The following is a 15,096-nucleotide window of genomic DNA, read 5'->3' on the forward strand; positions in this document are numbered from 1 at the left end:
AGAGGGCTGTACTCTGCTTCTAGATAGCTAATGAAAGCAAGTCCAGAAGTTGTATATCTTTGAATACTAAAATGCTAGTAACGTAGAAGGCCATCAAAGAGAGCCTTCCAAATAAGTCTGAGCTTGCAGGTTTGGGCTGGGTCTTGGAACTTTTTGTTGAGCTAGATCGGGGTGGACAATTAATTTTCCCAAGGGACCACATGAGACACTGAGACTGTCTTGGAGGGCCCCCACCGCACGATTAAGAGCAAGACATCATTTTCTAAGAGATTGATTCCGTCGGCTTTGATACGAATTACATTCCTAACTGGTCCTTCGCTTTGCAAGCCCGTCTCCTGACGTCATTGAAGCTCTTTCAGCACCCGTAGTTCCGCCCCACAATCAACGGTATCACTTCCTTCTACCCTCCTCGCGATATTTCTTACGCACGCGTACGAATGATTTAAAAGGCGCGTGCGCAAAAGACCAGAAAGGCGTTTCGGCGTAAGTCCCCGCGAAAAGGAGATAAATAGCGCATGCGCGCCCTTTGTCTTCCCTTCTGCGTCGGCTCGGAGAGAAAATGGTAGGTGGTTGAGTGGGGTGGTGCGATATGTAATCTACTGCCATCGCTTCGAGGGTGTCTCTCAAGTGTAAAAAGCCAGGGTTTCCTTACTCATATTTGACCAAAGGTACCCGGATAAGTATTTTGGGAATTCCTATGTCATTGGATGAGAGACCTGGGCCTATTAAGCTTCTAAGAATTGGCCTACTGTCAAACAACTAGTTCTTTCTCCCTTTAAACACACAGAATTGAGGATTTAAATTACGACATTCCTTTATAGAGGCCGGCTGGGCTGTTTGAGGAACCTGGCCTAGTTATTCAGGATATAATGCAGCTATTCGAATTAGGGCCTAGCTTATTTCCCAGGGCCACGTGGAAAGTAAGTCGCAGGACTTAAAGCCTTTAAATAAGGTTATTTCTGTGTTTACTGAATCCGTCCATTAACGGATGGGATTAGTGGAGAATAAGGTTTTCTTTCAGTTGTATGAATATTATTTGCAATGCTGTACCGTGGTGGGATATCGTTTGCCTGACCAAAGCCCCAGTTACTTGCCCAAGAGTTAACTCACTGTCCTTTAGAAGGATTAAATATGTAAAAACCCTGTAGATTTATCTGTTTTTCTTACAATAGAATTGTAGCACATGGAGGGGAATCTCGATTTTGAATGTGATTACGATTCTTTCTAAAGCTATCCACATACTCTCTTCATAGAGATGAGAAAAACAGATCTATGCAATTCTTGCCCACCAAAAGTAAACTATTCCAGACTCCCTTAATGCAGGACTGGCCTAAGGGGAATTTTTAGCGGGGTTTTAAAAACAATTTTAAATTAAAAATGGCCAAATCTAATATTTTATTTTAATTCTGTTTTTAATGATAGTTTTGGGGTATTTTTGTATCTGTTTTTATCAGGCTGTCAGCCGCCCTGAGTCCGCAAGGAGAAGGGCGGGGTAAAAATTTAATTAAATAAATAAAATAAATAAATAAATTTAAAAGGGCATAGTTGGTATAGGGGAAAATATAGTAAAGCCAGCTTGGCCTTTTTCTCAAGACATATACCTAATAAAAAATAATAGAAGTGATTCTTTTCAAGTAATATGTATAAACTTATGGGGTAGTAACAGTCCTGGGAGTGTAATGCTTGTATTTATACCTTAAATCTTAAATTATTTTAGGGGAAGGATTTTAATGAGTGTAATAACAACCTTCTTTCTTGTTCAGCGGAGGTTTGTTTCAAGAGAATTTTTTTTTTCCTAGTCACATCGCAAATTTTCAGCTCCCAGGCATGGCTCTTTGGGCTTTCTGCCACGCAAACGTAGTTCTCGCCATCGAGGAAAAGTGAAGAGCTTTCCTAAAGATAATCCTAGCCAGCCTATCCATCTCACTGCATTTCTTGGATACAAGGCAGGCATGACCCACATTGTCCGAGAAGTTGATAGAGTTGGGTCCAGTAAGTATTCCTTTACTCTGTGGATGGGAAATGGGGGAGAGGGGAGTGAAACTGGTGTTTGCCGCTAGTGCTTAAGATGTATATTATTAAGATATAGCATCAAAATGACTCGTATTTCTAATGGAGACTGTAATTAAGTTGCTTAGCCAGTCAGACTGCAGTTGGAGTACAGTTGGGAAGTCTGATGTGTTCTGTCTTCTCTTTCTGATTGTGTAATGGTTTGGCTTTTGTATAGGTATAAGAAAACATCTTTTAATCCCCTTTGGGTTCCCCATGATAGTTTGCACTAAGGAATTTAATTTGAGTTAAAATGGGCGGCCTACAAAATTTTATAAATAAAAAAAATTAACTTAACAGAACTGAAGGATTAGATTATTTCTGGGTGTACCTTTTGCATTTTCCGTTATAAGAAAACAAAACTTGGTGCTTTTAAGGAAAACTTATGTAACATCTGATTCACAGAGGTGAACAAGAAAGAAGTTGTGGAAGCAGTTACTGTGGTGGAAGCCCCGCCTATGGTCATCGTTGGGATTGTTGGCTATGTGCAAACTCCCCGTGGCCTTCGCACCTTCAAGACTGTGTTTGCGGAGCACATCAGTGATGAGTGCAAGCGTCGTTTCTACAAGAACTGGTACGATAACTGAATTTTCCTATGTGGGAAAGTACAAAGGTTATTAGATTTGGCTATATGGGACTTCTGGTAGGGATTACACAATCTCAGTCTGGAACTAGAGCATTGAAAGCTATACTGGAGGATTTGTTCCCTTTGAGATTTAGAAATGAAACTTTCAGTATCTGCACTACACATGATGATTTTCTCGACGGGCGGACATAAGGAATCGCTTTTGGCGTTTGTTGCTGATTGTCGAGTGTACTGAGTGTAGTTTCTATCATCGGGGTGGTATAATTCAAGAATTTCTGACATATGATATAATTGGCAAATGAGTGATAATCCAGGAAATTATTTTCACTAGCACATTTGGAGTCTTGCGTATGAAGTGCAGCTCCCACTTATACATACAAGAAGTTCATGTTAAAGTGAACCTGGCATGTAAGGCAAGATTATTTCTGTACATACTAATGTTCTTTGGCATTTGTGGCAGCTCCGCTCAGCATTGGCAGTTTGGCCACTGTCTGATGAGCTCCAGGCTCCGCTTGCCAGTGGAAGACTCCTTAGAAGCAATGGCAATGAGCCTATTCAACCCCCTGGCGGTTTCTTCCACTCAGCCACCTCCCTGGGTGGGCTGATGAAGGACTGTGCCAATCCCCCTCTGTGCTCTGCTCCTTGAAGGCATAAGTCCAAGAAGAAGGCCTTTACCAAATACTGCAAGAAGTGGCAGGATGAAGAAGGCAAGAAACAGCTGGAGAAAGACTTCAACAGCATGAAGAAGTATTGCCAGGTCATCAGGGTTATTGCCCATACTCAGGTGAGTAGTTAACCTGTGTTCCTTCTACACATAGATTTACAGACACTGAAATCTTATCCAAGGAATTATTTTTAAATTGTAAACTGCTTAACTTCTAATATTAGTAAACACTTTGTAAAGTACAGTTGCCATCTACTCTATAGGAACTAAATTGTCTTAATGGACACTTCATTGTAAAATTTTATTTGACTTCCCTGAAGGGTTTCAATTTTATTGAGTATTTCACATGGTGTATTTGTTACTTGTTCTGCCTGTTAATCATCTGGGTTTTGCTTATAATCAAACTGTTTATCAATTTTAGAAAGAAAAAGTAGTTGGGAATGCTAGTTCTTTTTTATTTTTGCTTTTTAGCACACAGGGCTTTGAGTGTGGCCTATTATGAGAACAAACATTGTTCCATTTTTGGATGATTTCATTGAAGATGTTAATCTGATGGCAGGAAAAATTCACAGATGAATAAAATAAAGCATCTTGTACAAACTGAATAATATTGCTTCTGTTGGTCCCTCAGATGCGCATGCTTCCACTCCGGCAAAAGAAATCTCACCTGATGGAGATCCAGGTGAATGGTGGCACCGTAGCTGAGAAGGTGGAATGGGCCCGAGGAAAGCTGGAACAGCAGGTGCCTGTGTCCACCGTCTTTGGCCAGGATGAAATGATAGATGTCATTGGAGTCACTAAGGGCAAGGGATATAAAGGTAACTTTTACTTTTGAAAAACCAGCCTTACTATAGTTTTACCTAATTATGTAGGTAACTAATTATGTAGGGGTAACTTTTGACTTTGTGGCAAGGAGAGCAAACTGATCTGCAATAAACTACCGCTCGGTGATGAGGACATGGAATATATGCACTGGGCACAGTGCCTGAGACCCATGAGGAGTTTATTCCATGCTGCCTTCCTTCTGAGAGCATCATCATAATGAAGGATAAAAAGGAAACAGGGTGGTCAGTAGAAGATAACTGCAGAGGCTTCCTGGGTAGTTTACTTTTGTTTTTAGTATTTTCTCCTCAAAGAACTAATAACAGAGTAACTTGACAAGTTCTGTGTTCTTTTTAGGAGTCACTAGCCGATGGCATACAAAAAAATTGCCCCGCAAAACTCATAGGGGTCTACGTAAAGTAGCTTGCATTGGTGCATGGCATCCTGCTCGTGTGGCCTTCTCTGTGGCTCGTGCTGGTCAGAAGGGGTACCATCATCGTACAGAAATCAATAAAAAGGTAAGGGGTGTGCTTTAACAATTTGCAGCCTTGAGTTGGTACCCACCCAGGTTGAAGCATTATTCCCACAGTCCCTTGGCATTGGCTGTAATCATTGTTAGTATGAGTTGAAATACTATTACTTCTACTTTAAAAGCTTCTGTTTGGTTTGGGGAGAATACTGGCATATTCAGTTGGTTTGGATTCATAATTTTGAAAAGCATAGGACAGCTGACGTTAATTGAAGAGTTGCAGTGCAATGTCACTGTTAAATTGCTGTAGAAGAAATTTAATTCTACATATTGTAACTATGTACATGTGTGTAAAATGTTTGGTTAGTGTCAAATCTTGTCTGGCAATTGGCAGGAAAAAAATCCAATGGATGTTAATCAGAAGTCCACAAATGATAATACAACTTTCAGCTGCATTTTAATTTGCAGTTATCAGCATTTGCTGACAGGCACACAGAATACTTGGAGCAAAAAGTATAGTCTTTTACCTACATGGCAGGGTAACAAATAATGAGTATGTACTGTTCTTCAGAAACTATTTCAGTATTAATGAACCTCCTTTGCTGTGTATTTTTTTAGATCTACAAGATTGGACAAGGTTACCAGATCAAAGATGGCAAGCTAATAAAAAACAATGCTTCAACAGAATATGATCAATCTGACAAGAGCATTAACCCTCTGGTGAGTTGTGTTTAAAAGTTGGAAATTAAGCAAACTTAAGTAGTAACGATAGGGTAACCATGTTTTAATGAAGCAGAATGGTGTTCAGTACTGTTGTATCTGTATTATAATAGTTTTTATTATCCCTTTTCCTTAGAATGTGTCTTGGTAGTTTTTGTTTGATCATTACCTACTCTGGAGGAACCTTTGCCTTGAAAAAAACCCTAATCATTTGAGTTTTTGTTAGAATCCCAGAATAGATTCTAAAATAAGGGAAACTGGCTTAACTTAAAATATTGCTTCCTTACCACACAGGGTGGATTTGTCCATTATGGTGAAGTTACCAATGATTTCATTATGTTGAAAGGATGTGTTGTTGGGACCAAGAAGAGAGTTCTCACTCTACGCAAGGTGAGTGTTTCAGAGGCATTGGTGGTTGACGCTGAAGTTCCTCTGCTTCCTTGTCCAGAAAGTCAGATTTTTCCAACAAGTATTTACCATCTGCAGAAACAACCTAGACAGATAGTAACTGACTTACATAGTTTAATTCTAATCATGTCTGCAACAAAAAAACAACCCCTGATTTAAGCATGAAAGCACTGAGGTTGCTCACTTCTTGTAAGTTTATGTCTGAATTTATTCCTCTTCAACCAGGATTTAGTGGAGCACTCAAATAGCATCAAGCAGTTACTAAACAGTTTGCATGTGTAGCATATTATCCAGTTCTTTCTAATCTGGATTCCTGTGTTTCCTGTAATGTACATCCAGGAGCTATGCTATCTAGAATTCTGGAAGTTGTAGCCAAGAATTGGAGAGCTCTTTTAAGATCTAGAGGGCTGATGTGTTCAGTGGAAGCTGTAGGTTTGCTGTAAAAGTAAAAGTTTTGAATAGGGGCTAATGAGATTTACAAATTGACTGTTAATCAGTTTTTTTCCTAACCCTTTCCACTTTCCTATGTAGTCCTTGCTTGTGCAGACCAAACGTCGGGCCCTGGAGAAGATTGCCCTGAAGTTTATTGATACCACTTCCAAATTTGGCCATGGCCGTTTCCAGACAGCAGAAGAGAAGAAAGCTTTCATGGTAAGAATTATTTCTTTTCAATGTGTTATCTTAAATAATGGTTTTACTTTGTCTTTTTTTTGCTTACTGTATCTACAGCATAATTCATTCCATAGTGTACAGAAGTAATAGAGTAACTGTTGAGACAATAATCAAGGCTTGTATAAAATTCGTTATTTAGATGAGTTGTGACTTAAATTCTGCTTTCATCATTGATAAAGATTTAATATAAATTGGAAGCTATATTGTTACTCTAATGAAGATTATCTGGAATAGATGCCCATATGGATTTCTTACCATTTCTGTATGATAGTGCATAACTTAAATTTTGACAAGAGGAAGGAAATGGCTCCATACCTGAAAACTCAACTCTATATAGTTATACTTGATTTAGGTTTTTCATTTTTGGATTTGCAAAGGCTTTATGGGGGAGACAAAGTCTATTTGTTGGCTACTTTTTCGTTGAACTTTTCCCATAGTTTTCATAATCTTAAGAATTGAGAGCTGTATGTATACTTTGCATGCCCATTTCAAAATTAAAAATTAGTTACATTTTTAAGAGTTTGCCTTTAAAACTCTTACCACAGATTTATTTAGAGGAACCTACACAAGTTTGAGATCTTAAATGGGAATTGATTTGGTTTAATTCCCAAAGCAAATTTATTCTGTTTCCCATCCTTGACAAGTTTAACACATTTACACCTCCAATATTTTAACTATTGGAGGTGTAAATATATTAAACTTTGCTTTATAAATGTAGTTGCTGAAGTTGTTTTTACAGGACTCCATCCAGCATGTTTAAAAATCTCCAAAACCAAAATACATTAGATGTAGTTCAGAGGTCTCCAACTTTTCCAGGCTCGCGGACCGGAGGGAAGGAGAGCAGCTTCAAAATTGGTGCATGGGACCACACACAGCCCCATTTGCACATGCGCTGGCACTGTGCGCATGCACTAACAGCTGCGCACCCCCATGACAGCTAGTGGGTCCGTTCATGCATGCGCAAAAAGGCAGTGCAAACCACCCGGGCTAGTGGCGCATGCGCAAACAGGCTGCAGACACCTGCCGCAACTAGCATTCTCGTTCGTGTGCGCAAACTGGGCTGCAGGCACGAGGGGGCGGGAATGCAGGCCCATACATGTATGCACCGGCCAGCCATTTCCGTGGCCCGCTGGCCAAGAGCCTGTTCCCAGGCCACAGACCATAGGTTGGGGGTGACCCCAATGTAGTTCACTAGCCACATGACTAAACTTCAAACACTGCTACATCAGGTGTCCAGTAGGTGGCAACAGTGTCTCACTAATTGCTGTTCAATGGAGTATTTTCTGTCTTCCAAAAAGGAAAAACCCCACCTAAAGTATCCTTAACTGGTATTGTATTTACTATGTAAATTGAGATTTTTTTTTCTCTTTTCAGGGACCACTCAAGAAAGACCGTATTGCCAAAGAGGAGACTGCTTAATATCTGGCATATTGTGATTTTCATTTGTAGTTTATAATAAAGCTACAAATCAAAGCCTTTCTTTTCCTTGTGCTTATAGAATTGTTGCTATTTATCAGTGTTTAATTAGGCTTTCATAGCAGATTGCTTAATATCGAGTATTGATCTATATGTTCAATAGTTGTACTGTCAAATAAAAAATAATAGAGTAGTTGATAGCTGATTCTGAAAGCCATTGATCTAAATTAATTAAGATTTATTTGGCTTTCCAGTGTTTAGAAAAGACTCCCGAGTGGAAATATTTGCAATTGATTTTGACAGGTTTTATACCTGAAATAATCTATTGCATTTCATTAAGGGAGATATATGAAGCAGATATTTAATGTATGATATTGTAAAGAAATTTCTCCAGAAAGAATCAGTGGAGGCAAAGACAATCCCCCTGGCATATTTTGTTCTTAATGTGATTGCAGAAGCTGTGAGTCGTTGAACCAAGACATTCTCATGGTGACGCATTATGCTTCAGCAGTACCCAAATTAGAGTGAGGTGTACTGATCTCCATTTTGTGTTCCAAAATATTGGTGATTCCTTGAAAAGATGCCAAAACCTGAAATGACTTATTTTTGCATGTGGCAACTTAAGTTTTAAAAACAATCCAGCAACTACAAAGATTGATATGAATCTGTAACTAGAGTTGATAACTTAGAAATCACTTTGCAGCCTTGATCTCTAAAAGCTCTTGACGCTTTGAAAGGAGATCACCAGGAAATCAAAGGTTGTAGGGTGGATAGTAATGGCATGTCAGGAAAAAGTAAAAAGAAAAAAAAGGACGAATAATTATTGCATTCTTGCCAAATTAAAACATGGCTGTAGTTGAGAGAGGGTTTTTCCTTCCAGCCTTAAAAGTTCTGCAACTGGAAATGTGAAATTTTCCACATATAAACTAGTAAATGAAACAATGAGATCATTAGCTTCAGCAGGATTGTGGATTGGGATCTGTATTTGAAATGAATGAGATTAAAATATGCATGTTATGGTCAGACCTGTTTTGGGGTGGGTGGGTGGCAGTTCAAAGGAAGAAAATAGGAGGATCCAGGTGAGAAGGGACAGGTGGCCAATTGAGAACCAGTTTGGTCAAGTGGTTAAGGCACCAGGCTAGAAAGCAGGCAACTATGAGTGAGTCCTACCTTAGCCATGAAAGTCAGCTGGGTAACTGGGCTAGTCATTCTCCAGCATGATGGATGAAGAATCCACCAATGGGTTATTTCAGTCCTGCCCAATCAGACTAGGTTGTCAAAGTTGTCACGCCCGTCCTTGCCTGGTACCTCCCAGTTTCAACTTAAGTCTGTTCGCCCATGAGGACGTGACAATTGTGACTCCCAAATTCTGACTTCTGACAGGTTTGATCCAGGGGAAATATTTTTCCTTCTAACCCATTAGTGGATTCTTCCTTTAGGGGAAAGACACAGAAGCTAACCGCCTCTGTTCAACTTTCCTCTTAAAATCCTTAGGTTTCTGCCATCAGAAACCCCCCCCCCTTAACTGTCAGCCCCACAGTGGACTTCTCTGCCCAGGATGGTTGTGGGGAAAAAGAAGGAAGAATGTGTTGGACATGTTTGCTGTCTTGAGCCATTTGTAAGAATAAAGACAGGATACAAATAAATAAATAAATAAATAGGCTGTACTTGGAATTTGAACACTTTTAGGGGGCACATTAGGAAAAGGGAGGATGCTGGGAGTACAGTTGGGAAAAAAATGAAGTGGACCACTTTATGCTAGATACCTACAATACCCTTCTGGATTTTCTTTAAGCCAAAGTTCAGAAAAACCTGACTTTGTGTTTCTAATGGATTTCTTAAAGCATGTTTTATGCTTGAAACCAAACATTTTCCATTCAGCACATCCCTAGCATAGTATAGATGTAGAAAATACGCATTTTAGAGAAAATAACCAGACTACCATTTATCTTGATTTATTATGTGCCATCAAGTCATGACTCTTAGCAACTAGATGCCCCTAACTTAGTATTTCTGGTCTTTCAAGGGTGCATTTATCCCTGTTATAATGGAGCTCCTCCACTTTGATAATGATTGTCCTATCTTTCCCAGCGTTACAGCCTCCAGAGAGCTAGGTCTTCCGCATAATGTGTCCAAAGTAGGATAATTTGAGCTCCCTCATTTATACCATGAAAACTATTCTTACAACACATAAAACGTGTCCTGTCTTGTTGAGCTCAATAAATCATTGTTTGGAAAAATAATACTGAAGCCATTGGATAAGCCAGTTCTCTCTAAGGGGGTTGGGTGTAGGTGTTCCAAATCATTGAGATGACATGACAAAGATGTCTTTTCTTACTTGCCAAGCCTGCCCTTAACAGGCATATTAATGTGGCATTAGATTCTCTGAGGAACTCAGAAAAGGTCAGTATGACGCTGGAAAGAGATAAAGCAATTACTAAAAATGGCTGTCACTCAGTCTACACATTCTTCCCAGGAGTGGTTATCCAACAAAAATCACTCCCAAAAATAAAAAAAAATGGGATGTCACAAAGTATTCTAGAATAACAGCAAAGAATCTGCAAGGCATATTTGCATTTTCTACAGTCAACATTTTAAGAAGAATGAACAAGAATGAAATGTGGCGGGGAGGAATAAGGCGAAAAACATGCTTGTCATTAGTGTTGCCTGCCTCATGTTTGCTAACGGCCATCTTAAAGATTCAGTAGCCTTTCAAGATAGCATTCTGTGGACAGATTAAAATAAAACTTTATGGCATTGGCAAATTGGAGGAAATGAAATCCGTCCCAACAACCATGAAGCATGATGATGAGAATACTGTTACCGTGATTTGAAAGCAGCTTTGTAGTCTCAGATCATAAATCATTGAGAGAAGAATTCTGATTCTACCAGCAAAATTCTACTGGAGGATGCCAAAGTGTCTTGTGAGTTGAAGTTAAAATAAGTTGTGCAGCTGCAACACAACAGTAATCCATACATTTGCTCTAGACTGGTTAAATTAAAGCCCTGACCTCATACCAATTTAATCTTTGTGGTATGTCTGAAGATCATGCAAGGTAGTCCAACAACAAGAAGGTGAAATAGTAAAGATGAGTAAGTCAAAATACCTTCAGGCCAATATAGAGGTTTGATCAACAGGTACAGATACAGGTACGTTTTAGGTCATTTATTGCTAAAGGAGATACCATCAATTAGTCAAAAGCATCAGATAATTTTTCCAGCAAAGAGAGTGAATGTTGGCTCATGTTCTGTATAGATATAAGACCTACACTCTTAGTTTAATCAGAATCTTCATATCTATTATTCTGTTAACAGGACTTAGATGTTGCTCAGATGACAGTATATATCACAGTTCTCTGGGATCATGGGTAATACTAAAAGAAATGGCAAGCATTCACCACTGAATGATGATTACTGTACTCATTATGATTGGAAAGACTGATGCTGAAGGGCTGGAATAATGGAATATACAGTGGATGGGAAATATGAATAAACCAAAGGAACTTCCCACCAGCATGATGCAGTGATTCTGAAAAGGTGTGATATAAACATCCCTTTCTATAGAAGGGATGCAGAAGAACAAGTTGGTTGAATATATGCAAGTGAATGTATAAATGCCAAACAAAGTATTTGCTCTTAATTCAATAGTTATATTGCCAATTATTGACCAGCTCTTAATAGTCCTATCATCCTCAGCTTAAAAGAGGAATATAGGAGTGACTGAGGTTCATAAAAATATTTATTATACTACGAGTTTACAATTGAGATAGGATGATCACTGGAAAACCATTCATCACATTGTTTTTATATGGCAGAAGCAAATGCAAATCTCACAGTTGCATCAATAATCTTAAGCCACATACTGCCAGAGACCTGCCAGGAAAGCCTGAACTCCAATCTAGGTCCCTTCAAAATTTCCATGGCAGTTTTAAAGCACTGGCGCAAGATATCTTAAACCAGTGGCCCCCAACCTTTGGGGCACCAGGGACCGGTTCCATGGAGAGAGGTTTTTCCGTGAACCGGAGGGGGTGTGGTTTTGCGTACTGCCTGCATCCCGCTGATGGGGTTTTGCTTGTTTGCATGACCCAGTTTCTGGCATACCGCAGCCTGGTGCTGGTCCATGGACCGGAGATTGGGGACCCCTGTCTTAAACTACAGACTGAGATCATATTGAAAATCCATCCATCCATCCATTCATGTTCATAAAGTCCCTGAAATACTGGTAGCACTATTATGAATTTGCAGTATAGGCATCACCTCCAATCTGTACAAAATACAGTGGATGCTAAAATGTATTTCCCATCTATTAATTTCATAATCATCATTTAAAGTTAGTCAATATACTTTATTTCTGCAGGAGGGAAGTTTTGCATTTGCTAAGCTACCGTAAGGAAGTAGCATGGTCAGAATGTTTTGGGGGTGATATAGTCCTAAGCAATAATTTAATGGAGCTTTTGAATTAAAATTGCTTGATGTGTTGAAAAAATGGAACAAAGCAGTTTGACGTGGAAGTCATGAATAAAATTTAAATATTTAAATCTTTAAAACCTAAAAAAAACTACATTGGTAGACTTATACCAATTATACTTGATAAACCAACTTTTTAAACAAGCATTTGTTAGGATTAGTGCAATCTTTCACCTTAACTTTGGGCAGCTAGCTAACTTGGGGGGGGGGGTCTGTGCTATCTTCCTCTTTGCACTGTCTCCCCATCCCCAGCAATTGACACATGAAAAAGCTGACCCACTAACAGGGAGCCTTGCAAGCCATATCATTTATTAGGTGTATATTCTGCTTTTCCTTCAGAAGTTGGAGGTGGAATACATAATGCTCTTTCCTCTCATTTTACCCCACACCAACTTCTTGGAAGTATGTGACTGGCTCAGAATCATCCAGTGAATTTCCATGACTATGGTGGACTTGAACTGGGATCTCCACTGTGCCAGCCCAGTTCCTCAACCATTATAGTCACTGCTTCTGTTTATGTGGCACCCTGAGCCTAATTTTATAACCTAATGTTCAGTCTATGGCATTAGTCCAAAAATGAGATTGAGCAAACACCATAAGCTTTCTTCTCACCTCAAGAGGGAACTTTGTTTCTTAAATGTACAGTGTATCTAGGTCAATGTCTCAATCTAGACACAGGATGGGTTGGAGGGTTGACCTTCAGGACAACAAACTGCAAAATCAGTGCACAAGGTAGAATGCACTCTCTTGAAATCTTTGACAAAAGCATATGAATATGTGAAATGTATACATAACTAACCAGCTTAAGATCTGAACTGCCACCGAACACATTAAATTTGTCCTTGCACATTCAATGGGTTTCTGGTTTTAGCTTTTCTGCAGAATTTGCAAAATAGAAACTGCAACTGAAACCCAAAAGCAAAGCTGGCTAGTTTAAGAGAAACATGTCCAGCATATTTGGCAGGATCAATTGGCTGAGAAAGTTGACTTAGCAGTGTACCTGCAGAAGATGTCCTAGAAGACACCAGTACTGTTGCTGAGTGAAAGGACCAGTAGGTGGTGATCTCTCTTTGCTCTCTTAGATCTATGGAATGATATCTTTGCCTTTCTATTGCTGCAGAAATGAAGGCTGCATCCTGTGTTTAGGACACCATTTCCAGAGCAACCAGTAACAGTTGAGTGATGTCACAGAGCCGGCCTTTGCCATGGGTTCAATCTGGAAAAGGCTTGGTTGTCAGCAAAAATGATTTCTTTCAAAGTATCTGAGATCAGAATTTTAGACAAGGGAAACAGAAGACACATTTTAAAATATGCAGTACTTTTAGACCTCACCTTTATATAGAATTCTTTTCTTTGTATGCTTCTATGGTATGAATGTTTTTGAGTAAGAAAAAAAAGGATGGCATTTGAAGGTCAAATTGCATGATTGGTGGCTTTGCCTATATTACATATTTATTCAGAAACAAGAGCTGCTTCATCTGCTCTTTCTTTACATTGTGTCTGGAGCCAGTTTTCCTCAAAAAAATCTTGAGGGGAGCAGGGTCTCTTCATTTTTCTTACCACAGCTTTCCAAAGTTGGTTGAGGGATGCAGCTCCACCCTGGTATGCTTCATACATGACAGAATATCAATCTGATATTCACCTGACTTTTGAAACTATGGAAGGTGCAGTCCCAGTTCATCTGGAACAGTTTTTCAAACATGACAACTTGAAGCTGTGTGTACTTCAACTCTCCTAATTCTCAGAGAGCATGCTGAAATCCACACATCTTAAAGTTGCCAAATCACTGATCTGGAGTTGCCAGATTGGGAATAGTTGCGTTTGCAGCAGGAGGCAGCATTTAACCATCCTAGGCTGATCTCAGAAACCTGGTTAGTGAGAGAACACAAGAAAATCTCAGGCTATAAAGCTAGAGAGTTTTTCAAAAAGTTTGGGAGACACAGACTAAACCACTTCTGTAATTTTCCAGGATGTATTGATATGTCCAAGTTGATCTTGTCTTTTTAACAACCTCATATAAGAACCCCAGTGATTATCTTAATCTTTTGAGAAAACAGTATTTTAAAAAATGCTTGCAGGGCCGTAGTAATGATAATTAGTTTACATGTTATGTTAAGCCATAAAGTTGGCTTAAGGGTGAACACACTGTTGATTCTACTGTGAGTGAATAAAACAACCAAGTTTAGTGTGACATGCAAATCATATTACATATATACATGTTGGAAATAACATATTCAGAAGAAGCCGTTCCCTGTGAAGGAAGGGGCGGTTTAAAAATGTGATAAATGAATAAAAGCAAAGCCTTTAAAGTTAAATTTCCAGGTGAATGAGACCACAAACACATATCCTGACACCATGTTAATTTGACTAATGTGAAGATATTACGTTAACTAAATCCACTTATGAAAAGCTCCAATGGATATATATAGGGCTTTTTTTGTCATAGAACGCCCAGAACAGAGTTCCGGCACCTTTTTTGGATGGAACCTTGTAGGGTAGGCAAGGTGGGTTGTATGACGTGTGTGAGTTCCGGCACCTTTTTTTTTTTTTTTTTTTTAACAAAAAAAGCACTGGATATATATAAGCAGGAATCTCTGCTGCATCCTTGTGACATGTCCTGAACAATCAGAGATGCCTGTACTTCTTTTTACAGTCCTTGGTAAGGATAGCTTTAAAAAAACCCATAGATCATTAACGGTAGAGCTGCTTTCTAGAAATTGTATGTAAGACTGGATAATATATGTCCTTTACAGATAGTTGAAGGAGCCTTTGGTAGGCCTCCTCCCAGCTAAACTGGGAAAGGAAAATGCTTTCAGTACTTTT

At 39.1% G+C, this 15,096-nt stretch overlaps 1 protein-coding gene and 2 non-coding genes across 3 annotated transcripts; all 3 read left to right on the forward strand.

The window, feature by feature from the left end:
* The first annotated feature begins 521 nt into the window (after positions 1-521).
* On the forward strand, positions 522-7,863 carry RPL3 (ribosomal protein L3). The gene is made up of 10 exons (XM_015816723.1): positions 522-562; positions 1,800-1,992; positions 2,455-2,623; positions 3,284-3,419; positions 3,931-4,117; positions 4,479-4,639; positions 5,209-5,310; positions 5,605-5,700; positions 6,250-6,369; positions 7,765-7,863. The coding sequence occupies exons 1-10, from the start codon at positions 560-562 to the stop codon at positions 7,807-7,809; spliced, it is 1,212 nt and encodes a 403-aa protein (XP_015672209.1). The 5' UTR covers positions 522-559; the 3' UTR covers positions 7,810-7,863.
* LOC114922609 lies at positions 3,234-3,283 on the forward strand. The gene has a single exon (XR_003810449.1). It is a non-coding gene; the product is annotated as a small nucleolar RNA U82P (small nucleolar RNA).
* On the forward strand, positions 4,239-4,334 carry LOC114922608. Its single transcript, XR_003810448.1, has one exon. It is a non-coding gene; the product is annotated as a small nucleolar RNA U83B (small nucleolar RNA).
* Positions 7,864-15,096: the final 7,233 nt, after the last annotated feature.

The sequence above is a fragment of the Protobothrops mucrosquamatus genome, unplaced genomic scaffold, assembly GCF_001527695.2.
Source record: "Protobothrops mucrosquamatus isolate PMUCROS unplaced genomic scaffold, P.Mucros_1.0 scaffold486, whole genome shotgun sequence".
Lineage (NCBI taxonomy): Eukaryota > Metazoa > Chordata > Lepidosauria > Squamata > Viperidae > Protobothrops > Protobothrops mucrosquamatus.

Excerpts from the sequence above, each read along its gene's own strand:
- RPL3 (XM_015816723.1), top strand. Across the intron at positions 1,993-2,454 it reads AGTTGATAGAGTTGGGTCCA|AGGTGAACAAGAAAGAAGTT; the intron begins GTAAGTATTCCT and ends TCTGATTCACAG. Across the intron at positions 3,420-3,930 it reads GGGTTATTGCCCATACTCAG|ATGCGCATGCTTCCACTCCG; the intron begins GTGAGTAGTTAA and ends TTGGTCCCTCAG.